The sequence below is a fragment of the Sturnus vulgaris genome, chromosome 6, assembly GCF_052056855.1.
Source record: "Sturnus vulgaris isolate bStuVul1 chromosome 6, bStuVul1.hap1, whole genome shotgun sequence".
In the NCBI taxonomy this organism is placed as follows: Eukaryota; Metazoa; Chordata; class Aves; order Passeriformes; family Sturnidae; genus Sturnus; species Sturnus vulgaris.
In genome coordinates, this window is record NC_142248.1 from 38,556,437 (window position 1) to 38,584,093 (window position 27,657).

A 27,657-nucleotide genomic window follows, 5' to 3' on the forward strand; every position below is an offset into this window, starting at 1 on the left:
ACCAGTCCATAGATAACCAGGAAGAAAAGTCAGTGGTTTTCCTTTGGAATTGCCTATTTACATCTGAAAACTAGCAGAGTTCTTGCCCAGAGTCTGGGACAAACAGCTCCTTTTACTGCCTGCTTCTCATCAGGCTTCCCCTCCCTCCCCAAGAGGAAATTTCCAGTAAGTGAAGTATAAAAATTAATGCAGGACTATGCTCCTGAGCCAGCTGTAAAACTCATACAGGAAGAGCTCCCCATCCCACACCTCATCATGGCAGGCTGTCCCCAAAGCAGGTCACAGCCTTCATGAGAGAGGGAAGAGGCAGCTCTGTCTGCACCCTCCTGGTGCAGGGCAGGCTTTGGGGGGTAAACTGAGGTCCCCAGACCTGCAGACATTGCCAGCACAATCAGCCAGGCAATATTCCCTAGCAGAGGTCTTGTATCCCTTGGGAGGTTGCAATGCTTGGATACCATGTGGTGCAGCAGTCTCTGGTTTCATTACCGATTTCATGAAACAAGGTATGGAAACAGAGAGGAATTCAGTGAGGGGAAATCTTCCTCCTCCACACTTGCTATATCCTGGGAATAAACACCAGGACTCAGCTGAATGACAATCTCTAGGAAATTTTGAAGAAATGTCTTTCTACCATATCCCATTCATCTTCCTCCTGGACTTTACATATAAGATTAGGACTTCAGCCATACGGGTTTCCTGCAAAAGTGCAGGAATTTTGTCTTCCATGGCTGACAGGCTTCTCCATGCATCCAGCTGCATGTGGAGCTTTCAAGGAGCTGTGGTTGCAGACACTGGCACAGGGGAGCAAGGCCTCATGTTTCTCCCAGCAGGCCTGAGGGAAGGCAAGAAAAAAGCTGGGTAATTAAACAGCACTCGTCAGAACATGTGCAAGAGTCAAAAAGCAGAAATATCCCTCCTGTGCACACTCTTGCATGAAGCTGTGTCGACACTTACCTGCTGAAATCTTCCACTTCCTGGGATAAGCAATCCATGGACCCACAGCATGGGCAGCACCCCCACTGCTGCCTGCCCTCCCCAGCCAAACCTTCTCACTCCTCTCTGGAAGGACATTTCATGCTAACATGAAACAACCAAACCCAGTGCTTCTCCAAAGTCCTCCACCTCCATATACAGGGGAGGTAAATGTGTTCCTGACTAGGAGAAAGCCATTGATTCCCAGAGAGCCTACAGGTCACACCCCAGAGCATGGCAGAAAAATCACAGGGCTGGGATGGAAGGAGGACGATGGCACATCTCATAACTGATTTCACCTTTACTGATATCCCTGAATTCAGATGAGGCCACCAAACCATGCTAGATATGTGTGCCCACCACACTGCAGACTCAGTGCAGTGAGTCTGCTGGGATTTGGGAGCCTCTCTATCCAGGGAATTCCACAAAATAGGAGATCAAGTGACTTACAATGTTTTAAAAACACGTTCCTCAATATCTTTACTAAAGCAAAGGTGACACTATGGGTAATTTCTTTAAAGCAGGGTATAAACATGCATGGCTGACAGCCAGTTCATTATATCAAAATCAGTTTTCATTAGGAGGGGAAGCTTTTGTTCTTATTGTTTCTCTTAATTGCTTTCTCTCCCTGCTACCAGGGCAGCCTGCTATCTGCCTGTGCCTGGAGGGCAGAGTCCTGCATACCTCATCCCTGATCTTCTAACATGGGTAACTATAAATAAATGGTGAAACCTGAGAGTGGAGGAGGAAAGGGACTGTGCTTTTCAACCTCAGTCTAGTTAGCTTATGCAACAGAAGGTAACTGCTGACAATCTGCAGTTATTAACTGAGCAGGACTATTTCTGATAGCTGAGGGCTCTAACCTGGCCAACATCAAACAAAATTCTCCACCTCTAAGCTGGAGCTGGATAACTTTGGTCTAACAAGAAGTTGTCAATTTAAAATGAAGAAAATAGCTGCATGTTCTCCACTAAGCAGTATTTTAAAACCATGAGGAATTGCTTAACTTCGAAATCTGCTGCAACTTAGCCCCCCCAAAAAGCAAAAATGCCCATTTGTGACTATGAAGGAGTCCCTTGGGAGACTGAAAAATTATTGCAAGTTCTCCCAATGAGCCTTGGCAATTCTCACCGTTGGATTTAACTCCTCACAGTGACAGTCATCCCTCTGATTTAAACTCTTCCCTTCTGCCATCAGCTGCTGCCAACACAGTGAGCACACTTGCCTCACAACACAGCACAGCTACCTAAATGGGGCTAAGCCTGGTTTAATTAATGCAGCTGTCATGGAGGGGGCAGTGGTGAGACTTACATATCCCTCACCTTGGTACCAGATAAGCAGGAAGATCACTGAGAGGATCCTCCTTGGCTTGTCCTGCTAGCAGGCAACAGCACTTGCCTGGGAGACCGTGCCCATACAGAGGGTAAGTGCTGGGAGGGAGGGGATGCTGCAGAGGGACCTAGCTGCAGGGACACACAGACAGGAGTGGAAGATGGGGAGGAAGAACCCTGTCTTCTCCTTTGTCCCTGCTATAACCTGAGTCATTCATTTAAGCATTCAGCACCCTGCACTGCCTACAACACGATCCTCCAGGGTGTGGAAGTCTGCAGGCAGCGAGAGGGAAGTAGAGCCAGTGTATATAGAGCAATGAGGACCCTGGGGAGGTGAAGCAACAGCTCCACCTCCCCGTAAGCAGGGTGCCTACCTGTGCAGGTACACATTACACACAAGCACACTCACACACACCCACCTTTGCTAACAGCAGAGGCACCCACAGAGTCCATATTTTCTAGGTTTTACTTCTATATCTGCAAAAAGCAAGTTTGCTTCTGTTTCTGATTCCCTGCAATTATCACGAAATGCCTTCAAGAGAGCAGCTCTGTCTTCTCGGCTGAGCGAATCTTTGATGTCCAGCACTGCACTCAGATGTTCCTTCCTTTCCAAAAGGACAAGAGGACAGGTGAGTGAATGAGTCAAGAAAAAACAAATAAAAAACCCCAAAAAAACCAAAAACCCCAAACAAACAAAAACAACAACAACCAAACAAACAAAAACAAAAAAAAAAAAATTTTGTGTCCCATCCCTCAGTTTTGCTGGACCAGACTAAAGATTGGAAGCAGCTTTTTGACACCTTCTGGCTACCTAAAGGGGAGGCCATATCCCAAGAGCTGTGTGGGATAGGGCTGAACTCATGGGTCCCAAGCCCAGGGCACACAGCATCCCTGTGAAGTATTGAAAATGCTCATCTCAGGTTATTCCTAGAAAAATACCTGTATCTATAATAATAGGATTCAGATAACTCTACATTTGACCATTTGGAAGCATTTTTGATATATTTTCTCTCCTCAAATGGAGCCAATTCTTGTTTATCTGGAAGGTTGCAGAATTTGTGTTCTACAGAGCACTGTTCCCCTGAGTGGGGAAATACCACATTGGACATAAGGCAAATGTATCCAAGCCAAGGTTTGAAACAGAGAAATCTGCTGTAATCAAGAACACTCCCACCAGGATGACCTCCTCTGAGAACTTTCTATGCCCATTTCCTATACTATATATACATACATATGTACATATATATATATATCATTGTTATGCTGTATCAGATAAGCAGCTTTTTAGCTCAATAGCACCTTCAAAAGTAGTAAAGTAAAAAAGAAGTAAGAAACCAGATGAAGCATAACTTAATCTCGTTGTCTTTCTTTTTATTTTTTTCTTTGCCCATAGCAGTCCTTTCTACAGAAGGCTAGAGATTTCCCTTGCTGCAGGTTTATATCATGACTGTCATGTTGAATAGGCAGTGAAATAATTATCTACCACAAATTGTCTGTCCCACATTTGAAGGTATTCACACTTTTGGCCTTCACAGCATCCTGTGACAGAGAGCTCTACATTGCAATCATGTTAAGTTGGAAAAACACAGGCACAGCATATCAGAACAAAAGATAGATGCAGTAAACTACAGGCCTTGGGAAAATGCAGTTAGCTAAGATCTCTCCTTTAAAAGCTGTGGTTTAATTCTGTTAAGTTTCCTGTAAGAAATATAAGTGTATATTCTTGCTGAATACACCTAGAAACTTGTGAAAATAGTTATACAAGGTTTGGTGAAGTGTGGAAGCCCAAAGCCAAGTGTTTGAAAGTTATGAAATGCCCAGGTTAAGGACGTTCTTGAAACCTACATTTGACACATTTGTGCCTGTAAATTCTGCATTAAGATAGTACTTTTCCACAGCATTTCTGCTTTGTTGACAGCAATTTCATCCATTCTCCACCTTTGCAGAAGGACATCTCAACTTCACCAGTTCATGCCTGACAGGCACCAGCGAGTACATTCAGAGGGTCTCTGTACCTGGCCCAACACACTGCAAAAGTATCACAGGACTAATATTGCTATAGGTCTTCTGGTGTCAAGTAATCATGTAAGAAAGTACAGAAGTCAAACCAATAAAGACATTACCTGAGGTCAGGAAATTCTTTTAGAATGGGCAGAAGTGCTATTTTCATCCCCTCAGGATCTGAAGTTTGAATAAGGTCTAAAATTGCTTTTATGGGATCCTTGAGAGAACCAGCTGCAGGACCCTGGGGAGAGAAGCAGTGTTGTGTTCAGGGCACGGGAAACAGCACAGCATGTTAAGAGCTGGACTCATGTCAGTCTGGGGATGTCTCTGTGTGAATTAGAAGCTTTTCATGAGTGTCTGTGCATGTATAGAAGTCTGATTTTCCCCCAGGGTAACAGAAAAGAACCTGGGGAATAATTACAGACTGCTTCCAGGGTAGCTGGGCAACCATCTTTAGCAGTGCAGAATGCCCTCCTGCACTTCGTTTGGCAAAGTTGGCAAATTATTCATTTTTCCCTAAACTGCCTGTGCTTTCAGGACCATTTCACCCTGTGGGAGGTGGTTTGCTTCTGGAGGTAAGCACAGCCCTGTGCTTGACCTATGTGAAAACAAACTTTGTTAGCCAAACATGCTGGCATTTCTGCTGCCCCAAAGCAAGCCCAGAGACAGAAAAGCAACCTTAGGGAGAGGATGAGGGGACACAGATCCTTAATAGAAAAGAAGTGGGAAACATGGCTGGATAGTGTAAAAAACATGACATGGTTGGCAAATGTTGCATGTGATCGACTCCCTCTAATCTGGAGCACACAGGAGAAAAAAGTCTCATCAAAAAACACACAGCATTTTTAGCAGAGCTGGAGAAGCAGAATGCAGATGAACCACCAATAGAGAGCTTCAGGTCTTGCTCACATTTTTCATCAGTGTGGTAATGCAATTAAATTGCTTCCCTGAATTATTGATGCCACCACGTCAACAGAGACTCTGTGACAAAGCAAACCTGGAGAACAGGCTGCCAAACTGGGGCAGGAGAAGCCCAGGTCCCCCTGATCTCCAGGGGACATTAGAAACAGCAGGTCACACTCTCCATGCAGCACCTCTGCATGGAACATAAATTATTATTATTATTATTAATAATAACAATAATAATTGAAGACAGCCTTCCCCCTCTTCCTCTGCACTGCAGGCACACAGCATGTCTAGCTCTGCTCAGTGCACAAGCTGTACTCAGCTCCTGAGGCACTGGTGCTGTACAGCTTCATACTTGGCAAGCTCAGTATTACAAAATGCTAATTAATTTGAAGGCGTCAGATTTAGTTAAGCACTTCATAGGCAGGCAAGGTCAGAGGTAAACAGCCTGCAGTCTAAAGGGGGAAAAAAAGAGGTGTTCTCTCAGCAGTCTTTAAGTGCCTTTGACACGTACTGCTCTTAGGAGAGAAGCAAGGTATTTCCTAATGTGTTTTGAGAACAGAGGGGAAGGAAGAGCCCAAAGAGAGGGCAGAGCAAGGACCAAGGAGCAGGTGCAGCCTGTGCAGCAACTGCATTATAAATTCAGTCTGCAGCAGAGTTCATATTTCACATGCATAACCGTGAGCCTCCTGACTAAGGAGCAGGCTGTCCCCTGCAAATCAGTTGTGCATTTCACCTCCAAGGCTATCAGTGCTCTCACATCAAGGAAGAAAGTGCACACACTGGGGACACTGGGGAAACAGCCCTAACCAGATGCAGCCCTTTTTTACCCAAGCTTAATGTAGGGTTTTAATAGATAATTAGATTTCCTTTATCTCCTTTGCACTGTTCCATGCACATTACATCCAAAGCTGATGCAGAGCACAGAATTACTGGTAAACTTCAGAGCTAAGATTAGAGAACCTTCCTGCTATTCTCCATCTCTCCATTGCTGAAAGCATGAACTCATCTGTGACTGATCACACCAAGAGAGGTGGGTCTTCAGCTAAAATCACTGGCAGCTTCCAGCTTTCCACCATGAAATGCATTAATTATAATGGGTCTGAGAGGATTTTAAAGAGGCCTATAGATGATCATTTTAATTTCATTTTATTCATTGGACAAGGTAAGAATTGCTGACATGTCTTGCAAGGGACTCATCTGTGAGAAAATAGGTTTTCAGTCCCTAGCATTTAAATAGGCAAGTTGTGAGAATGACTCAGCATTTGTGAAATTATTAAAAGCAGTGTAGCCAAGGGGGTTTATATGCTGTCACATCTGAGTCCTGTTACCAGACTGACTTTCCAACCCCTGCTGTGCTGCTCACTCCAGCCCCTTATGCAGCACCATGCCTGGGCACTCTCAGCCTACATCTGCTAATGAGCCATGTCAGGGACATTGCACAGCAGTGATTCTCCAACTAGACCAGCTGAAGGAGGGGACACTGCTGCCAGTGCAGTCCTTGCCCTTAGGTAATTATGTGACAGCCTGGTGGCATCCGCAGATACTGTGTGCAGCACTGCCACTTACACCAGATTATGAGGTGAGGCTTTTTAAAGCCTCTGAAATTGATTCTGCAAATCAGAACCAGCACTTCTGCACAAGTTTTCTTCAGAGGCGTGGCTCTGCTTTTACACCTGATCTCCTGCAACGTGCCTTCAACTCCTAATGGTGTGAGGTGTTTTCCCCTGCAGGAAGACTCGTTCCTCCTCACAACCGTCAGCAACCACAACAGCATCAGCATGTTTTTGCTATGAGGAAACGCCACAGCACAGGGAAATGGCTCAGGCAGCCATCATCCCAGCTCTGAGGGGCTGGAAGTGCCTGTGGGGAGGGAGGGGGCTGGATGGAGAGGTAGCAATGCGCACCCCCTGTCCAGGGAGGAGCAGCCTTACAGGGCAATCCACAGAGCAGGTGGAGATGTGGAGCAGCCTGTTTGGTTCATCACTCCGGGGGCTCAAGGGAAGCACTGCCACTCCATGCCATGTACCAGAGGCCTGCTGGGGGGAGCTGGCAGTTTTGGAGCTGTCTCACCAGCTCAGAGGAGCACGCCTCATTCTTGTGTCAGTGGCAGCAGTGCGAAACTTGCCTCCTCCAGTCACACGTTTCAAAACCATGAACTAACAGCTTCTGACAGATCAGAAGGGCTGTCAGCACATCTGACTGTCATTTTGGTGAAGCTTGATACCCCTGTGGTAAAAACTCTTAAGCTTTTTTGTAGCTTTCAGAGTCTTTTCCTCTGCTGGTATTGTTCTTGATGATAGAGAGCAAAACTGTAACCATATCAAAGACTTACTAAGCACTCTTTAAAGATGGTTTGCATCATCCTATGATCTTCTTCTATTTTGTTGACAATCCTCCTCCTCTGCATAGCAGATGGTTTCCTGGGAGTGGTCAGGAGGGCCTGCATGTATTCTGTGACAATGATGGCATTGACAGCCTCGATGAAGGCCTGTTCCAGAGCAAAGATACCCAGATTAACTTCCCTGCACTGAGCACGGTTCAGACCACACCTATACCAGGGCAGACAGCAGATATTCTGCCCATGCAGATGGCTGTCCAATTTCTTTGCCTAAGTTTAATTTAAAATGCTTGATCTAACACTTGGACGGCTTCCAAGCTGCATGTGGATGACATAAACCTTGATGATAAGTGTGGAGACATCAAATCAAAAGCAATGGGACCAGTTAGCTGAGCCAAAGGTCACTCACACTCCAGAGCTGCAGTGACACTTGGCTTGGCTAACAAATACATCACTTGGGGAGAGTTTGAGCTACAGACAAAGCCAGATGCAGCCTCTCTCGAGCATCGACAATTGACACAGGGCCCTTGGGCACAAAGTTGTGGCTGGGCACAGAGAAGTCACTGGGCAACTCTCTCTTAGCTCCCACTACCTGCTGAGAACCTCAGTGCAGAGGTCGTGCAGTGCCCGACAGGGACAGTGTTTCTGATGGGGGGTGGGCTGCTGCACAGAAACCACATTTTGTTAGCAATTGAAATCAGAGCAGGCTTAGGCTGCAGTCCAAAGGTACAGGAAATCCCTAGCTATGTCCAAAACAGACAAAGCAAGAGACAGAGAGCTCTGCCACAGTGTTTCACCACTGAGCTGCTGCTTGCCCCAGCACTAATGTGACATAATGTCCAGTGACAGGCTTTGAACAACAGCAGAAGAGATCCTACTTTTTTGTCTTCCATTACCTTTTTCCATATTGCAAAATGTTAATTAAAATCATCACTGACAAAGAGACTGCAGACCTAGGAGTCTCATGCTCAGGAGAACATGTGGCACATGTAGAGCAGCAAATCCAGCCTGCACAAAAGACGGTTCCCCAGGTTCCAACCTCATTGCTGAAGAGATAAACTCAAGTGTGTTGTATCCTAGACAAGTTGTTTAGGCTACTGTAAAGGTGAAGAAACTTGGGTACTTTGTGAAGTTGTTTGTCAATGCTCTGCATGAGACACTATGCCCGTTAAGAATCTGGACTTTTCACCCCTCTGTGTTCCCTCTACATTAAAGGGATCAATAATCCTTAAAAGTAAGGTTGAAGCACATTAGAAGCCGAGAAGATTTCCAATATAATGGTATTGGAGTAATGGTAGGAGAGGAGCCAAACATTCCCCTCTGTATTTGGGAGGTACATTCAATTTCCATATTTCTTCACTTGTTGTTTTCTTTGCTGAAGTTACAGAAAGGTGCCAGCTGTCACTACCCAACCCTGGTGGATAGAGGTACTAGACTGAGACCACTAGATATTTAAAAGCCCATTTGACAACAGAGGAAACTGCCATTTGGATTAATGTTCTAATACTGTGCCATCCAAAGATTCAGTTACTAATTTTAGTGATTTCACAAAATATAATGGTTTGGGTTGGAAGAGACCTTAAAGATCATCTAGTTCAAACTCCTCTGCCATGGGCAGGGACACCTTCCACAAGAACAGATTGCTCCATCAGTACCCCATCCAACACAACCTTGAACACTTCCAGAGGTGGGGCATCCACAGCTTCTCTGGGCAGCTTCTTCCAGCATCTCACCACTCTCACAGCAAAGAACTTCCTCCTAAAATTGAATCTAAACCGACTCTCTTTTAGTTTGAATCCATTACCCCCTGTCCTGTCACTACATGCCCTTGGAAAAAATCCCTCTCCATCTTTCTTGTAAGATGATTTCCTGAATAATATCTTGTTTTCACTTTCTTACTTATTTCTTACCTCATATATAGCTGGTTTTTTCTTCCTGAAGGTCAAAAAGCTTTGCTTTAAGGTTTCAAGGATGCAGTCAAAATCACTGTCACACTTTTTGAAGTAGGCCTTCAGTGCTCCCTGAGGAAAAGAAACAGACAGGGTCAAAGAGTGCACATGTAGAGACACCAGACGAACAATAGACACAGATTATTGTCCTTTGCTCTTTCTGCTCTTGGAAACAGACTTCTCCACAAACAGCAGTATCCTGTGCCTTTATTTCAAAGAAAATCGAAACATGAAAGAAAGAAACAATTCCAACTCAGAAAGGATGTACTAAGTTCTTGAGCCCAAACCTTGAAGACTGAAAACCTGAGCCCAAGGCCTCCTGTTCATCCCCTAGAGTTGCTTGTGCTCCATCAGAACCACCCCCAGTTCCCATGTAGATGTGTGAGCCCATGGGACAGGCTGGCAATGAGCTCTGGAGACCAAAACTGCACAGTGTAGCCAGAGTTTCTCCTGTCATTTTCCTTTTGCTGCCTCCAGCATGCCCGAGGGAGCCTGTGCAATGAGGCTGAAGATACTCAGGAAAGCTTCTTAGGGAAATGTACAGTATCACACACTGTTAGGAGCCTGGAATCCTGTATTTTCCAGACACAAGGGTGAAGGGTGTCTGTGCTAATGGGCTGATACTAAAAAGTATGAAGGGAGGGGACCTTATCTCAAGGGGAGGGACACATTTCTGGTCAGCCTTCTCTACATCCTGACTACCAGCACAGCCCTGGGCTCTGTGAGTTATAACTGTTCTGGGAAGATGCCCAGCTGCTGGGAATGAATAGGTACCAGGTGAAATTCAACTTCTGGGGTCTGGGCAGCACAACAGCAAACACTACAAACAGTGGAACTGGGGTCCCAAAACTGGAAAAGGTGAAGCTGTCTATATACAGATTCTGACAAGGCAGAGGAGAGCACTAGGCTTGAAGGCCAAACTATGGCTTCACCTTTTCCTAAACAGAACATGAGAGGGAAGTGCATGCCAACCATATGGTCTGCAAATAATCAGAATTAAAATAAGTCTTCTATACCTTGACTTTAGAAGTGATGGTCTGCAGAAAATGCTCCATAATGTCATCTTCCATCCTGTGTAGGAATCCATTTACCTTAACATTCTGGTCAGTACTTACACTGCAAATGTATGTTAGCTTATGCCAGACAGTTCTGTTAAAAAAAATAAATATGGAAAATATTGATCAGATCAAATCATGCTATTCAGATCAAAATTATTTCTCCTGTAACCACACAGCTGCCTGGGTAATTGAATGGATACATGCTGAGGACCAAAGCTAGCTCAGCGACCCACATTTGTGTGCTCATTAAGACACTACCACAAGGGCACAAAAGCTCAGTGCAGTTGCTACTTGTACCCATCACTAGTGAGATCAGATCAGTAAAAAAATATATTATTCTTAAAAATGCATAAGCATGAAGCAGCCTCAACAAACAGAGTCTGGGTGAGCCTCCTATGTGCCTTTGACAACCTAAAAATACAAGACGAACAATTATCTTCCATCAGAATAGTCTTCCAGTCAGCAAATCCTGGTTAAAATTATCACCAGCTTGAAACCAGACATTTTACATTCTGGAAAGACTCAGCGTACAACTTCATTCTCAGTAAAGCCGTAAAGGATTACATAAAAGACACTCATAAGTATTCAGTCTAGGATCCAGCATCAGCAACATGCAAATACAACAAACAAAGCAGCTACCTAGGCTCAACGCAAGGCTCTGATGTCAAGTAATCACTGTGCATATGTTGGATTTTGGCATTTTGCTGACTCCAGAGATCCCTGGATAACTTTACACAGGAAGAAGAGAAGCAACCTTGTTTTCTCCGTTGCTGCAAGTGCTTCTGAAATTAGCTGGTAGGTGCAAACATCCTCCCCCACCCTTCTGTGCTTTATTGCTTCCCTCCTTCCTAGCAACCCCAGGGAGAGCCTGGCATATTCCATGGGGTTTCATTCAGCAAAACGTTTAAGATTGCACCTCCCAAGTGCACTAGCACACACATCTCAGCATAACCTTTATGAGGCTTTCCTGCTGGAGGACGACCAGGCCAGGGAAAGGAACAACATCACAGTCCACAGCAGGGTTAGCCAGGATAGAGTCCTCACACATGACATAACACCGCTGCCTCTGCTCAGTGCAGGAAGGCAGAGATGGCTACAGCCCCTGCACCTGCAGGGCCTGGCAGAAGGCAAAAAGTGGCAGTACAGCCCTGGGGCCCTGGCCACAGTCACAGCCACATCTGAGCCTCCCTCTTGCTGGGGCAGCCAGGGCAGCTCTGAAGGAGCTGATAGCAACTGGCTTCCTCCATGCTCAGAGGCAGGTGTGCACAGGGTTGGATGACCATATCCAGCTGGAGGCAAGGTTGGCCCCATACCAGAGTCAGAAGGAAATCAGCAGAACATTCGTTTTCCTCCCCCAGAGGCTCTGTTTTCTAACCTGAGAAGGCAGCAATTCTCCAGGATTTGTAAGCTGCTGCAGATCTGTGGGCAACCATCAAGCTGGAGAAAGCTTCTTACTTCATCTTCATAGCTAAATTAAAACAGGAAGCACCTTTAATCTGGCGTGCTCCATAACACATCTAACAGCAATAGCAAACTGAAGAAATATTCATTGATTATTTGTCTTTTTATCTCAAGGTTTCAATGCCCCAGATGAGATCTACAGCATGACAATCTCTGTCCTGCCCAGCTGGTAAGGAAGAAAAACACAGGAACAGCAGGGAGAGCCCTTGCACTGCCTCTGCCAGGGACCAAGAGGCAGGAGGTTGATTTGCTACACTTCCTTCTGGGAAGCAACTCAGGCTTTGCCGATAAAGCTGAAGAACAGTGCCTCAGTGTAAAAGAATAACCCACAAGATCTCTGAACTGCTTTGTCAGTTTCAGTTTCACAAAGGGCTTCTGGACGACTCCATTTTATAGAAATTTCCTTCCTCTCATCATGTGGAGGGCCAAGGATCTTAAATCAAATCTCCATCTGAAATACTACCTACAACGAGAAGTCCTGGCATTTTCTGCTGTGGGGGATACACGGAGAGAGAAATACCCAAGAACAAAAAGCAGATGAAGGGAGTCAGAGGAAGTGGTGAGAGGACAGATGAGAAGACATTCATTCTCCTATGAGAACCAGGATAGAGCAGAGCTCCCCACCCTCCCACAGAGCCAGCAGAAAGCACTGTGCCTGGGATGCACAGCCAGGGTAGGAAGATCCAGACCTGGGCACTAGACACATGGCTGCTCCTCTTCCCAGGTCTGAGCCTCTCCAGAACTCCCAAGGCTTTATCCCGTCCCAACTACTCCAGATGTACTTTGTTCCCTCAGCTTTAGTCCAACAACAAATACTGAGCACACAAACAGCAGTGAAGTGCTGTCTCTCCAGTAACAGCTTGATGGGAAACAACCACCAAGATCCAGCATCACCAGCTACTTCATCAGGATTTCTTCCTTTTGAGCATTAAGAATGTTACCAAAGAGGAAAACAGCATCCTTCCTACCTCTCCAGGAACCTCAGGCACTCCTCCAGGCACTCGGCTTCCACCTTCTCACTCAGGCTCTCGCTGACTTGCCTGGCAGCTTCTGTCTTCTCTGTTAGTATCTGTGGATTTCAATGTGTGAGAGGAGAACTGGCCAAAGACATTTGTTCCCTATGCAGTGAACAGGAATACATTCCACTGCTCACCCTGCAGCAAATCCTTCTGCCCTCTCAGCACCAACTTCTGCTTCAGTTTTGAGAGTCTTGTAGAAATAAATGTATTTTTAATCAGCCTGATTGTAATGCTGAATGTAGTGACCCTACACCTTTGTTACCACTGTTTTTGATGTGGTCAGCAGGCCTGTGATAGGGTAAAAGCCTCTCTTTGCAGATGTTCTCTGCTGTCCAGCCTGGCAGCTCAGGTCATACATAGACCTGCCATCTGCAGGAGCACCTGTGCTTCTACCTGACTCACTCTCGCAGATAAATTTGGGTGCACCCACTAAAAAGAAGATAATGCAGACCTGACTGTGTGCCCAGCACCTCTGCCAGGGTCTCTACGTGGGATGCCTGAAGAAGACAGGTGTCACCTTCCCAGCCACCCCCACTCACACCTGACACAGCTCTGTGTGTTAAACCCTACAGCACATGTCCTGCCCCACCGAGCCCAGCTGGGTGGCCCAGGTGTTTGCAGGAGGTGGGCTGTGCCAGACAGCTCAAAATTCACCCCATATCGGGCAGGCTTGAGCAGGTGGCAACTTAATGCTGGCCATTAGTTGCTCCGTGGAAACAAAAGCTTGCAAGGGGAGGAGAGCCAGATGGATAAAAGGAGACAGATGGACCCATATGCTGTGCCCTCACCGTGCTCATCAGCCAGAGACAAAGGGTGACTCACATTATGAATGGGTTTTTCCACTGCTCTGTGACAGACGTAAAAGCTCACCCAAAGGGACAGGACAAAATATGCCACCCCAAAGTGTCAGAAAACCACAGGTAATGAGTTTCCATGACACCTTGTTCATTTTCTATCTGAGGTTTAAGTGTAAACCTGAGAAAATTGAGAAGGTGGTAATTTCATAAGGCTTTCCTATTAATCCAGGCTTTTCTATCACCCACCCCAGAGCATTCAAACCTGTCAGTTGCATACACAACAGAGCAAATCCACTCATGCTGAAGCATGGCCAGATGTTACAGATATGAGGACTATGGGATTCAAACCATGCTTTGTTCTAGTTCCTGTTAGAAAACTTTCCACTGTGAGCCAGGAGCAGAAAAAAAACATCTTGGTAGCTAAAAGTCACCCTAGCACAGGTACACTGGGCACATCACTGCTCCATTGCTCCAGCAGGTACAGGGCAAGGCAAAGAGGAAACAGTCCGTGTTGTGAGCTCTGCATTTGGTGCCGATGTCTGAGTCTGAGATGGGCCAGAAAAGCCAGTGTTTGCCAGCTGAAGCTGTATCCTCACAAGGAAAACCAGTTGCTATTCATCTGCAATGTTTCCAATGCTTGAGATTGTCTGCCATCCCAAAAGACCATGGAGCTACTTCCCTCCCTCATGACCTGAAATGGGACTGCCACTGGGGTGGTGGAAGCAGAGAAGAAAGATACAGTCATGACAGCCCACAACTTGTCCCTGATCTCCAGCCTCACTTGAGCCCACATGTAAACTCCAGGATTTATTTTAATCCTTCTGCAGGTCTTGATCCAAACACCCTCTGCCCACAGTACATGCTGCTCACAAATCAGCAGGGTGTGCTCCTGCAATGCCCTTGGACCACTCACCTTTGCTGGGCTCTGCAGAATCCCCCACACAGCCTGACCCACCAGGGCAGCAGTCTCAGCAGGGGCAAGGAGGGAACAGCCTGCCTGCATTTTGCACTGCCAGACATGGGGCCCTGCCACGGCTCAGCAGCTCTCCCTGCTTCTGTAAAACTGCAGAGCTCACACAGAGCAGACTGTGTAACATACACCACGACTTTCCAAAAGATTACATAAAGATCTAGGAGCAAGTATGAAAATGCAGCTTCAGCTTGAATCAGCTCAGGCTTATCCTTAGTTTAGTAAGGGTTTTTTTTCTTTATGTATGCCCAGGACAAAAACAGGTTTGGGAGCAAATAGACATAGCTTAAGTATGGCAACCAGCTTGCAGGCTTTTAACACATTGAGCCTAGACTGAGACATGCAAAACTGGGTCTTGCCAAATACCCACATACTTGTGTGCAAAAACACGACTGCCCCAAAATACAGGAGATTTTCAGTTCCCCCCAGTTTACCTCAATGACTGCAGCGTCTGCACAAGGGGGTTTCCTGATATCAAAGGCTTCTTTCAATGCTTTCCCTACTTCCGTCTAAATGATAAAAGAAAATTTAAAAGTACAGTTAAGATACAATGGCATTCATAATGAGTTAGGTTTCCCAGCCTTTCATTATCCATTTGGACTAGGTGAATTCCTACCTCCATTTCTTTGGCTGTCTCATTTAACCCAAAGCCTGGCTATTTTCCAGCTGACCTAATAACATTGTTCTGTTTTGTTCTACATTGTTTGTTTGAGTTTAGATGATTTGCAGCTTTCTTTCATCCCAATGTCAGCTTGGGTTATCTACAGTCTTCCCTAGTTAGCTTAGCTCAAATGGAGGCGCCCATACAGCAAAACAATGCTTAGACACATCTCCATGCTGCCAGCACTGTAGCTGAGATTTTCCACCCTTCCTCTCTCCAACCAGCACCCACAGAAACCAGCCAGCATTAATTAAAACCATTCCCTTGCTTGAGCCAGGGACTTGTGAGTGCAAAGAGGATCTGGATTAGTGTTTAGAGCTACTGTCATGGTGAGATGGGCCCCATGAGGCTGCACAATGGGAAATTTCCCAAGACTTGGCTGGCTTATGCTAGTTTGAATGGCTGTAAAAACAAAACTAGCACTGCAGAGAAAGGGCTCGTTGCTTAAAACATGATCTGACCTTTATGGAAGCTTTAAACTTTAAAGTCTGGCTTGCTTATTTATTCTTTCATTTCTGAATCTTCCTCCAAGGAATGTAAAGTCTGATCTCCCATTTTGGTCATTGCTCTTTTCTGGCTGATGAATTAGGAAATTTGTGGCTGTCAGCTGAAGAATTTCATCAAAAGTATATTTAAAACAACTGCTCTCCCATATTCACTGAAAAGTGTTAACCAAAAACAAATAAGCAGTTGTAAACAACCTAGAAAAAATTCTTTCCTCACAAGAGCCATCACCTGACTGTGAGCAAATGTGTGAACACTATGTGCTGAGACAGCATATCCCAGCAGAACTGCACAAACACTTCAAGCCTGCCCCCTACAATGGGACAAAGCATAGCTTAGTGAGGAACTGGAAAGCAATTAATAACTTGTTGAGGACAGCACTTAGTTGTTTTGGATCAGATGATGTGTCTGAATTAGAAACTGCTTTCTTGTCTGTAGCTCTTGTATTGATACCAGCACGTCATGCACCAAAGCTCCAGTGTGGAAAGGGCCAAAACTTTTGCTGTAATAAACAGATCCAGTTTACTTATTGTATTTTCCTGTCTGACCAAAATGTTGCAAGGCTTCAGATCCGTGGATGGTCAGTACACCTGTGCTGACTGCAGAACACGAACTTCTCAGTCCTCATGTTTCCATTTGAAAAAATAGAGGGGGAGTGGGGAAAAGACACAGCCCCAAGTAATCCTTTACAGGTCAGGGTCAATGAGTATGAGAATGAGCCCTGGAATCATGATGAAAGGTCTGCCTTGCACTCTTGTCAAATTCCCCAAGGCAGAGGTGACAGACTGGCAACCCAATTGGTGGCATAAGCATTTTCAGTTCACCAACTTTGTAACCTCAAAGGCACAAAGCTCCCTCGACCCAGATGTATCCAGACTGAGGAGAATACTGCCTGCATGCAGAGCTGACCAAGTTCCCCACATTGGAGTTTTGAAGTGGTTTTGAACTCCATGTGGCATCTGGGCTCTCAGCACCTTCAGATATGCTACAGTTCTCACCACTCGTTTCTGTTTAAAGTGCTTTTAGTTTGCACAGATATCAGGCTGCCACACTCAACGATAAGCCAAGTGTTCATAAGCAAAGCAGACCATGGCTTATTCTGGTCAGGATCTTTGCATTCTGAAAAATTTAGTCATCCATTGAAGTGGCAAAACACACACCATGTGATTTAGTCACAATAATATATGACCATTGTTAAGAGATAACAGCAGGATATTTGCTCAGTAACAATTTCCTGTATATTAGCATAATGAAGGGCTGAATTAACCTAGAAGCAGAAATAGAGGGATAAAGCAGGTTTCATAAGCTGTGTCACTGAGCTGAAGAGACATCCATAATTTTTCCTTTTGGAGTCAGCTTATGTCCACTTAAGCTCATTAGCTTGAATCTCGAGCTGTTCCCAAGCTGGCCAGGTTTGAAGCAAGCTGGAGCAATGCTGTGCTACACTGTCCAGCACTTCCAGCTCTGCTCTTTCTGTACAACTCAGCACCACATAGAGCTGTGATGCTTCAGGATCCAAGGTGGCATGAAAACTCAGGGCAGCACGGCACAAAAGCTCATAAGCACTGCCAGATTGACGTGAGCCTGCTCAGCACATGGTATATCAGGAAAACAAAAAGCCCACGGTTAAGCAAAAGCATTCTTCAGCTATTACATTAGAGGGAACTAAAAAAAAAAGTTTCATTTCCCATCAGTGTTAGTCAGCATCTTTGAGGGCTTGTCAATGACTCAGTGACTGGCTCTAGGATAATCTCAGTGGCACTACCCTGAGTTAAGTCACTTCCTTCACTGAAACAACTGCAAAAAAAGAAGCTTAAGGACACATAGTCTTCCCCAGTGTAATGATTAAAAACAGCCCATAAAGATACTTAAACACTGAAACCAGTAGGCTTTAAGCATATTGTCACCAGCTGGCATTTCTACTCCCATGTTTGTGACTACCTTTTTGTTCTCTTTCAAGGAATACCTCCTGAGGAAAGCCCCTGCAATTTAGAGTACTTTCCCTGGGATGATTCAGCAGTTTGCCACGGAATTTCCCCTCCTCTGCTCCCCAGGGGCTGGTGGAAATGGAAAGTAAGAGAGCTGAGTGTGGTAACTCCTGCTGTTACATTTCATCTTTAGCTGAATAAAAGAGACCCTGCCGAGGTTTCCAAATAACGTGGTTTCCTCTGGAACTCCCTGTAGCTACAGCTACATCTTCCTTCATTTGTATTCCACATGTCTCAACAGAATTCTTCAAAGGGGGAGCTTTGCTCAGAAGAGATGCTGCAGGGCTGGGGTCACCTGTGGGATCACAAGGCGGGATTCTCTGTGGAGGGCTGCGGGATGGGCACCAGCTGCACATTTTCTTGCGCTAAGCTCTGGAAATAATCTTTGCTCTAAATCAGCAGTGTCAGTCCAATAGGCTGAAGAGGACTGTGAGGGGTCCACACACAAACTTAGCAGCCTCAATATCCTGCACAGCTGAGGCAAAGGGGCTATAAAAAAAAACCCAACTGTTGCATAAGATGGGATCATTAACAGATGGAGAGATGAACAACATTTTGAAATGCCCTTCAATAAGGAAGTGGATTTCACCCATAGTCTCCCTTTCCTCCAGATAAATGGGCTTCTGAGCAGAGCAGATTGCATCTCTGAATATACAGCAGTGGGATGAAGAGAGATTTGCAAATGTCCCAGCATTTCCTTGCTAAGGAGCAAGGACAGGGCAGCCTCCCTTTGGCAGTAGACAATCATGGATCTTCACACCTGGACTCTGCAATGAAACTCGGTCAAGATGGAGATCTTGGGACCCACACAATCCTGAGCAGAGCTGGCTATTTAAAAAGGCCACCCCTTAATTTAACACCATGGGAATAAAAACAGCAGATTGGGGTAAAACTCCTGAGTTCTTACCCGTGCGATTGCAAGCAACTTTTCCTCAGTCTTCAAAAGAATCCACACGAAGCACTGTGCACCAAGGGAAAGGCTGTGCTGGGGGATGTGCCCAGGTCTCACACATGCCTGGCTGCCACTGTGTACAGAAACAAGAGCTCAGCCACAGGGGCAACTTTCCGTGGGTCCACAGCATTGCTGGCCTGGCACCCCCTGCTTGGCACCACAGCCTCACACTAAGCAAACAGGGTGCCCTGCAAGAACCCAGCAGTGCATGCCATGCTTGGGCAGCCGCAGCACAGCAGATGATCTTTACAATGGTCTTTTACCAGCTTTTCTTTTGTGCTATTTCTTTTCCTTCTTCCTACACTTGCTGCCCAAGTTAAGGTTTTTGCTTGCTGTTCCCCTCTTCCCTTCCCTCACTTCTGCTGCTCAATTCCTTCTTAAGCTTAAGGAGTGTCTTCCAAGCACACTTGCATGAATGCACAATTTTGCAAGTGTCACATATTCTTTCTGAATGGAATAAGAAGCAGCTATATACACCAAGACAACTGCATCTATGCATGAGCTTTCATAGAGGTTGTAATTGTATTTAGAGAGGAAAAATCAAATGCTGAAGTATGGCATCTCTGCTCTTTTCATTTCCACTTTTTTCACTACTGTCTGACTAATGTAGTCACTGGTCTTGTTTGTTTGTTTTTCTTCAAGGAATTCTACATTTTTATAATACATTTTTTCCATATTTGACTTTTCTTTATATAATTAAATTACATAATGTTTCACCTCCAATGTTATTAAAGTTTTCAGTATTTCATCAACCCATTACTCCAAGGTTTTTCCATTTCAAAAGCAGCAGTAAAAGGGAAATCTCCTGACTACATCTGCCACGTGCCCAATGACGGCCAGTGTGTACCTACCACACTGCTTCCCTCCTTCAGGAGCTGGCTGGGGAAAGAGCCCACCTGATGAACTGCTAATGAGCTAATCAAAGATTTATAAGTGTAATTAATACAAGGAATAGAGAAGCTGTAGGCTTGGATGAAAGCAATCGAATAATCCAAAAAGGCTGAGAACTATTAGGGCATAAATAGATTGGAGCTGCCAAGTAGCAATTAAATCAGGGACACAGAGAATCAAATGCCTCATCCATAAGAAAAAAAGAAATCATAAGAAAGTTCCATGCTTTGATGACACACATAGGCTTTGAATTCACATTGGGTCAAAGGGTCCCAGATGTGCCACTCTTTGGAGGGAAAGCCATTTCTGTTTTCCCCAAACTTGGGCAGGAATTTAATGATCTGTTACATATTTTTCCTGTGATCTGAACACTAATGAAGAAAATACAGAAACAACTGGGAAAACTACAAGCCAGATAAAGCAGCGGGAGAACCAAGGGCAGGACAAGAGAAATCCATAGAGCATCATGCTGACACAAAGGCCAGGGAAAATTACTCTCAGGTCATTGGAGTATTATGGACCTTGTTAAAAAAAGACTTGATGTGAGGAAAGAAATTGATCAATAAAGCAGAAAACTATGCATGTCCAACAGGAGTCCAGCAGAAAAATACTTGCCCACATAAGGTAAACCTCTGAATTTGATGTTAAGGATTTAGAAAGAGGCAGTAGTGTAATGAAAAACGGCTCTGGGTCTGAAAGTACAGAAGATAAAAGAGGCAGTGGGCAAACCTAAACTCAGCAAAATACCGATCATCATTGTGCCATCAGGATCAGGGACCATTCTCAGAAACAAAAAATAAAGATAGCAAAAAAATATAGGGAAAGGATCCCTCGGACATACCTTTTGTACATTTTAATGCTCCATTCATAAATTAAAAGAATTTGGCTGAAGCTAAAACAGTGACTGTCAGTAAGTGTGGCAAGGTGAGAACACAGAGAAGCGTGACAGCAGCGGGCATAGGTGACGAGCAGTCCTGCTTCCTTGAAGACATTGCTTCTGTTCTCCAGGCTGGGGAGAAATGTTGTTTCCAGGTGACTGAGGTGCTGTTTTAGTGCAGTCTCATCTGTGTTAGTAGAGGAAGCAAACAGGGGAATCTGGGCAGTCATGCACTGCGTTAGCTTTTCCTCCAGATCTTTTCTCCAGAAGTTCGGGCTCCAGGTGGAAACAGACTCCGTCTCTAGGCCATTGCCAAGCCACTCTGCTTCCTTCTGCCTCTCCCACTTCAGTGATTCCCCCACTGACTGCAATGGCTCCAGGAGCATCCTATCACTTCCACTGAGTGCTTCTCCCACTACAGTCCACATTCGTTCAGCCAGCAGTGCATAAAGGGATTCAGACTTTCCCAAACCATCATTTCCAGAATGCTCCAGATTATGAATTTGATCACAAGCTTCCAAAAACTTTCCTTGTTCAATGAATCTGCAGATGGTTTCCTCTGTAACAGAATAAGAACACAACTTGCTGTTTTTTCACTATTCTATAGGAGCATGACTTTAATATCCAAGTTATTAAGTATCTAGTTTATATGTATTCCAGAAATTCCTCAGGATCTACTCAAGATCAGCCCACTTAAGGTCTAGCACTAGCTTCTCTCAGTTTCCTCAGGGCAAGCACTTCTTTGTTTCTAAATTTCCTTCATCCTTTCTCCTCCAGGTTAACCAAGCCTGCAGATTAGTCTGCAGCTTTCTGTCATCATTCCAGAGACCACCTCATGTGAGTAATGAAGGTTTATTAATTACAATCTTTCCTTAAGAACTGTACCCTCTGTCTAGAAGAAAAGCATTAAAAAAAGGACAGCTTCTGAACAAGCAACAGCTAAAAGTCAAGCTTGGAAGGAATTCTCTGCCTCCTCTACAGAAACCCTGGCAGGACCATAGTGCTGCAAGCTTAGTTGGAAGGAAGATTTTCAGTCCTGTTTGTTTCCAGTGTATCTTATCTAGCACATCCAGCCAACCAACAGGAGTTAAATGTACTCTCACAACAGATGCACAGAGCTGCAGGGCTTTTCCCATGTGTTTTATAGATTACAAGGTTGAGCAATGAATGGTTAAGGTTTGTCTAAAGGTATCTGGAGCAGAGCCCAGAGGACAAATCGAACTTGATGAGAATGCAGGGAAAGTTAAGTGAAGCCAGAAGCAGTGGGGCTTCAATAATTCAGGATACAATTTTGGAAGCAGAATGAAGAATAAAAAGAGTATGAACTTCCACCATGTTTTGCCTATATCCTTCCTACCTTTCCTCTATGAAAACATCTCATATGTGAAGTAAGAATTAAATCGAATAGGACAGGAAGGAGAAACATGACACGAAATGGAAAAGGGTTGATACAAGGATGTTCAGCAAAGCAATTGGCAAGTTATTCAGGCGAGGTCTACAAGCTGCACCCATCCTGCCTCAATACATGCAACACATGGGAAATGTTTAATTGGCACAACCAGGCTGTGTGCAACCCACGTCCCCCTCCCATCTGTGGAGGATGGAGTCACAAGGATGGGGTGTCAGTCACACGTACATCGTCTTTCTCACAAGACACATCAGGAGTGTTTGCAGAGATAAAAATAAGAACAGTAAAGAGAAACATTCGTAAGGCAAATAAAAAGTGAAATACAGAACTGTCCAGGGTGGCAAGTGCAGGGTTCAGAAGGGACAAGAATTCAGGTGGAGGATGGGGAGGAGGAGAGTGGAAAGCATCTGATCCAGCAGCTAATGAAAAACAAGAGCCTGCGGGATGGGAGGGGCAGAGAAGATCCAGGCCTGGACCCAGAGATAATTTCAAGGTTACCTGCAGGCATCCCTTTCTCCACTCCTTTCCTACTGATTGGCCTCTTCAGCAAATTCCCTGCCACATCCTCAGCACCAGCCTTCTCCACTGTCTCCTTCCCACCAACCACAGTCTTCAGCAATTTGCCTGCCAAAGTTTTCAATTTCCCTTTCCTCTTCACCTCCTGCTTCTTTCTCTCCTCATGTGTGGCCTTTGGCAATATTCTTGCATTTTCCCCAGTCATTTTCTCTCTCTTCTTGTTTCCTTGTCCCACAAAGGCTGCCCAGGAATGCTTTGTCTTCCTCATGATCCAAGCAGACTCAGGTGCTTTCTGTCCAACTGGGAATACTGTCAGAACAAAACATGAGAAATATTTCTATGCAAAGTAATCCTAATGTCTCCCAGAGAAGTTCTCTCTTCTTCCAATTTTTTTTTCTGTGCAGCTACAGGCTTCAGCTGTCTTTGAAAGAGTCTAACCTGGTTCTTGTCTGTGCCAAGTGAGGACACTTTTATAGGCTTCCAGCCCTCTTATGTAATCCTTCCCTCTTCTGGGTAAATAATGTCAAAAACCTCATACATAATCTAACCACAACCACTGGGGGAAAGCCAGGAGCATTTTGGGCATTTTCTAAATCATTAAAATATCCTTGTGCTGCCAGTTATTTTGATGACAGTCTTATCAGTTTAAGGGAGTTGATTAGTAACAATTTCTATGAAGCACATGTCCTTTTCCACCCACCCCACATGCCCAGGCTGCACCTGAGTTTCTCTTTGGCAGGGAAATCATATTGGATTTGGAGCCAAGTTTTCCCTCACCTCCCAGCAAGCCTAGTGCTAGCCACCAGGGGTGTAATGGCCCAGAGAATGGGTGTTGGTTTCCATGTTTTAATAACACCACCCAGAGGAGATAAGAGTGATCTCAGCCTTCTGGAATGTGCAATATTCCAGCAACTATTATGTATTATTTTAAATTTATGTGCACACACATGGATATAAATGGCATAACATTGCAACAATCCACCATATGTGTGTGTGTGTGTGTGTGTGTGTGTGTGTGTGTGTGTGTGTGTGTGTGTGGACACATATGCATACACATGGATCAGTTCACCAGCCAATATCTGATACTGAAAAAAAAGAAGGTGTATGTTTGTATTGGGCTGCTTAAAGTTCTGACCATATACCACAGAAAAAAATTCCTCCACAGAAAGTATCCTTTAAATCCAGGATCTTGCTTTTAAAACAGTTTTTTTTCTTAAATCCCTACACTGCTGTGAGAACTTGGAGAGGACTTGAAATGCTGTCTTTACCACACCCTTCTTGCAAGAGAATTACAAACTGGGTTTAATTCTCCATTCTATTATTATGAAGATTAAATCAAAAATCTGAGGATTTTCGTCAGCTGAGGACAGTTTGTATTAATCATTACAAGCTGTATTGATTCAAAACCGTGCACTATGCAACAATTATTTCAGGGGTATGAATTTAAGGGGTGATTTTTCCACTCACCATCTAGATTGTTTCAAATATGTTAATTCATATTTCTGGGTTTAATGCCTGCAGTTTCTTCCAAGATTTTCTACATTTTCATGATAGTAAAATTCCACTAATTTCCTACTTGGAAACCAAGTAAATGTTCTGTTGTTCTGGCTCTTTTATAGGTGCTTAATTCCACCAGCATGTTATCACAAAGCCGTTTGATTCATTAGTAACAATAGGGAGGAAGAAATAAACACATTTCATTTGGAAAGAGAAACAGAAATTCCAGCAGTGGTCACACATTTGAGCTGCTGCCAGTAGGAAATACTGAGGTTGCAAAACACAGTGTTTTCCCAGCTTGTGAATAAAGTTGAGAATTGAGAGGCTTTATACACATTCCATTTTGACCTTAATTATTAATCAGCTGAAGTTAAAATGTTTCATTTGGAATGTTATAGCTGCACAGTATATGAATACAAGATGGAGTAAGAGGGTCAGTACTGAGAGAAGCATTCCAGGCTTGCTGAAACCGTTCAGCAATATTTTCCCATGAAAATTCCAACACAATATGTTTATGTTTCACTTCATCAGCATTTTCCCAACAAGCCTGTCTCTAACAAAAACCATTTCCCTAGACTTCTCCGTGGAAGAAAATCAGATGTCAAAGTGCCAGTCCTGAAGGCAAGACTCTCTGCAGTGCACAGATTTTGAGCACACTTACAATTGCAGATCGTGCCCTAAACTGCGGCAGCATGATGTGTGGGAATTGCTGCGTTTTCCCAGAAAGCTTCTTTCAAGGGAATACAATACAAGCCTGTGTAAAGCGGGGAGTGATGGCAGAGATGGACTGACATCCTGAGGCTAGGACCAACTCTTACCCCATGGACCACTCGACCCACTCAATCAAGGGAATGTCAGACACTCCCCACGTTGAGAGTGCCCTCAGGGCACAGTCCACCCCAGCACTGCAGCACCAACAGCCCACATGGCTCCTCTGTCCTGCCTCCCCCTGGTTCACAAACCAGGGCAACCAGAGGCAGAGCAGGCCATGCCCTCTGGCAGCAGGCAGCCAGGAACAGCCTGTGAAGGGACAGCACGATGGGGATGGTCAGTCTGATCAAGGGTGCTGAGCCCAGTGCAGCAGGAAGTGATGCCCCAGAAATCCACCCACTCTACACCTTCTGCCCACAATTGCTTTGGAATGAAGGATGTTGTCTCTAAGGAGAATACACTCTTGCAGGAGGGGACATGCCACAAAGGAGCTGCCCAGAGGCCAACAGCCGCCTGTTTTCCTGGGTCTGTGTGTCTTAACAGCACATTCAGGGTGTACAGGTCTCTCCCCTCTGTCTCTAATGCTATGTTACTGCTCAGACTAAATTTCTGCAGTTGAAACATGGTGATGATTTGAGTCTCTAAGAACATCATGTATCACAGTGCTCCCATGGGTGGTGTTATGCCAAGACAGGCAAAGCTCACAGGGAAGCTACACCTTAACATAAAAGTGTTGAGACCAAACTAGAACAGAGGTTTTTCACTAAGAGTCTAAATAATGCAAAGGGCATTGTTTGCTGCCCAAAACCATTGTTTTGGACAGAGGAACTGGGGCACAGCCACGTTTTGTCTGCTCCTTCCATGGGCTCCTGGGGTGCTCATCCAAGGGGAGTGATTCCAAGGAAAGAAGGGCAATAGGAAACCACAAGGGAACAGGACCAAGAACAAGGACAGTTCTGCTTCTGAACAAACTCCTTTGTCAGGTGTAGCAAATTACTTTCTTCTTCCTCCAAAGCCACTTCTTGGAAGCCAGCCCTCTCCTTCTTCCTGGTGTTTCAATGCCTCCATTTATCCACAGTGGGATGTTCTCTAGCAGGGTCATTTACCCTGCCATGACCCTTGCTATGTTTACTGTGAAAGAGAAGCAATTTGTCTCCTAGGAACATCCCCAGCATTCAGGACTTTCCCTCATTTCCTGGAGCTCCTGAAAAAGTCCACAGCCTCCCCACATCACTGAGACTCTGTCTTCCTATCTTGGAAAAACTGTAACTCCTTTGTCCTTGGGATTTTCCATTAAACAAGTGAGTATCTTGGATAAATTTTTACATTGTTGCTCTGTTGACTTAACTCTTTATCTTGCTATTTCCCAATTCTTCTGCCTATATAGATAAATTCTCTTCATAACAAGCGGATTGTGTGCCTGACTTGAACAAAAGCTGTTTCGTCTTGATGCTAATGGGATGAAGTCAGACTATTAGCACCACAAATTAAATTACTTTGTAAGAGTCCAATTACATTAATATTCCGATTCCAGCAACGCAGTGATGCCCCTGCTTGCTTTGCAGGGACACTACATGAACACAGTCAGACATAGACAATGGAAACTTCGTGTTCAGTAGCATCTGTTATATGAAATACACTTGGTCCTAACAGGCAGGTGGATTGCCGTATCTGGAGAGAGGTTTTTCACCTCCTTCTTTTGTTTCCAGAACATGCTGGTACTTTCCACTACTTTGAACCAAAGGCATGAAACATGGAAGAAAGGAATATTAATTATGATGATAAAACATGCAGGGTACGGCACAGAAAGATGTTGGCTTCCTAGGATATAAATCCATGCAAAACCACTCTGTGAAGCTACGCTGCAGTCTGACAATATGTTCCTCTGCTCACACACAGCACCTTTGATTTCATCAGCAATCAAAGAAAAGCAAGTCTCTATTCCAAGCAAGGTAGGGTTTTTTTGGAGAGAGACAAAACAAACAAACAAAGAAACAAAACAAAAACACCTTCTCCTCACATTTGACATTGCCGCTGGCATTGCCATCACAGTCATATGCAAGAGGTGACTTTGTGTATTGTGCAGTCAGATGTTTATCATCCTGTGGAAAGCATACATTAATTCTTATTTCAAAAGGATAACTCCATTTCCTAAGGAAACAAGACAACATAGCCAGAGGTTCTGTGTACTTCTGTGTTCATATGATCCCCTGCCCTAATGCACGAGAGTGGATTTTAAGTCAATTTTAACCAATTTTAAAGACAGTTTTAACCAAACTGACAGAAGGTGGCTCACCTTCAAAAGCCACTTCAAAACAGTATATCCTCACACACTTCATAAACATACACATCTGAGGAGAGGATAGACCTTCACTGCCCCTGCTAAAGGAAGAGAACACACTATGAACTCAGCCTTTATTTCACACCAGAGACTGCTGCCCAGCAGCTCAGCCTGCAGGTACACAAACACAGTTTCCTTGCCTCTGGTGCTCACCAAATCCTCCCTACTCTCCAGATAACCTGTGTGTGTGTGCAAGAGCAAATAACGCAGCACAAATATTTAATACAGGCAGCCTCTCCTATAGCAACAAATAAAGGTGCTTTCCTACGGTGCCTCCCAGCCCCAGACTGCAATCTCTCACTGCCTGAGAACTGTACTACCCTGAACGTGCACAAGTTTTGGAGCAAATGGGAAAGAAGAAAGCTTCTTCCTTTCTCTTGCTGAGTGTGTTTGCTTGAGTAGCTTTTCTCTGCTCATCGACTGATTTTTATCCCATTTTGAAAGAGTTAATCTGAGACTTCTGTCCTTCTCTGGATTTCTCTGAAACGGAAGGAATTTGATTT

At 44.7% G+C, this 27,657-nt stretch overlaps 1 protein-coding gene across 1 annotated transcript; it reads right to left on the reverse strand.

Moving 5' to 3' along the window:
* Window positions 1-462: 462 nt before the first annotated feature.
* On the reverse strand, window positions 463-22,985 carry LOC106850528 (exocyst complex component 3-like). The gene is made up of 12 exons (XM_014871916.2): window positions 22,588-22,985; window positions 20,646-21,240; window positions 18,869-18,986; window positions 15,243-15,317; window positions 12,991-13,091; window positions 11,937-12,029; window positions 10,520-10,652; window positions 9,465-9,575; window positions 7,549-7,704; window positions 4,427-4,548; window positions 2,723-2,908; window positions 463-832 (listed from the first exon to the last, which is right to left on the reverse strand). The coding sequence occupies exons 1-11, from the start codon at window positions 22,871-22,873 to the stop codon at window positions 2,728-2,730; spliced, it is 1,971 nt and encodes a 656-aa protein (XP_014727402.2). The 5' UTR covers window positions 22,874-22,985; the 3' UTR covers window positions 463-832; window positions 2,723-2,727.
* Window positions 22,986-27,657: the final 4,672 nt, after the last annotated feature.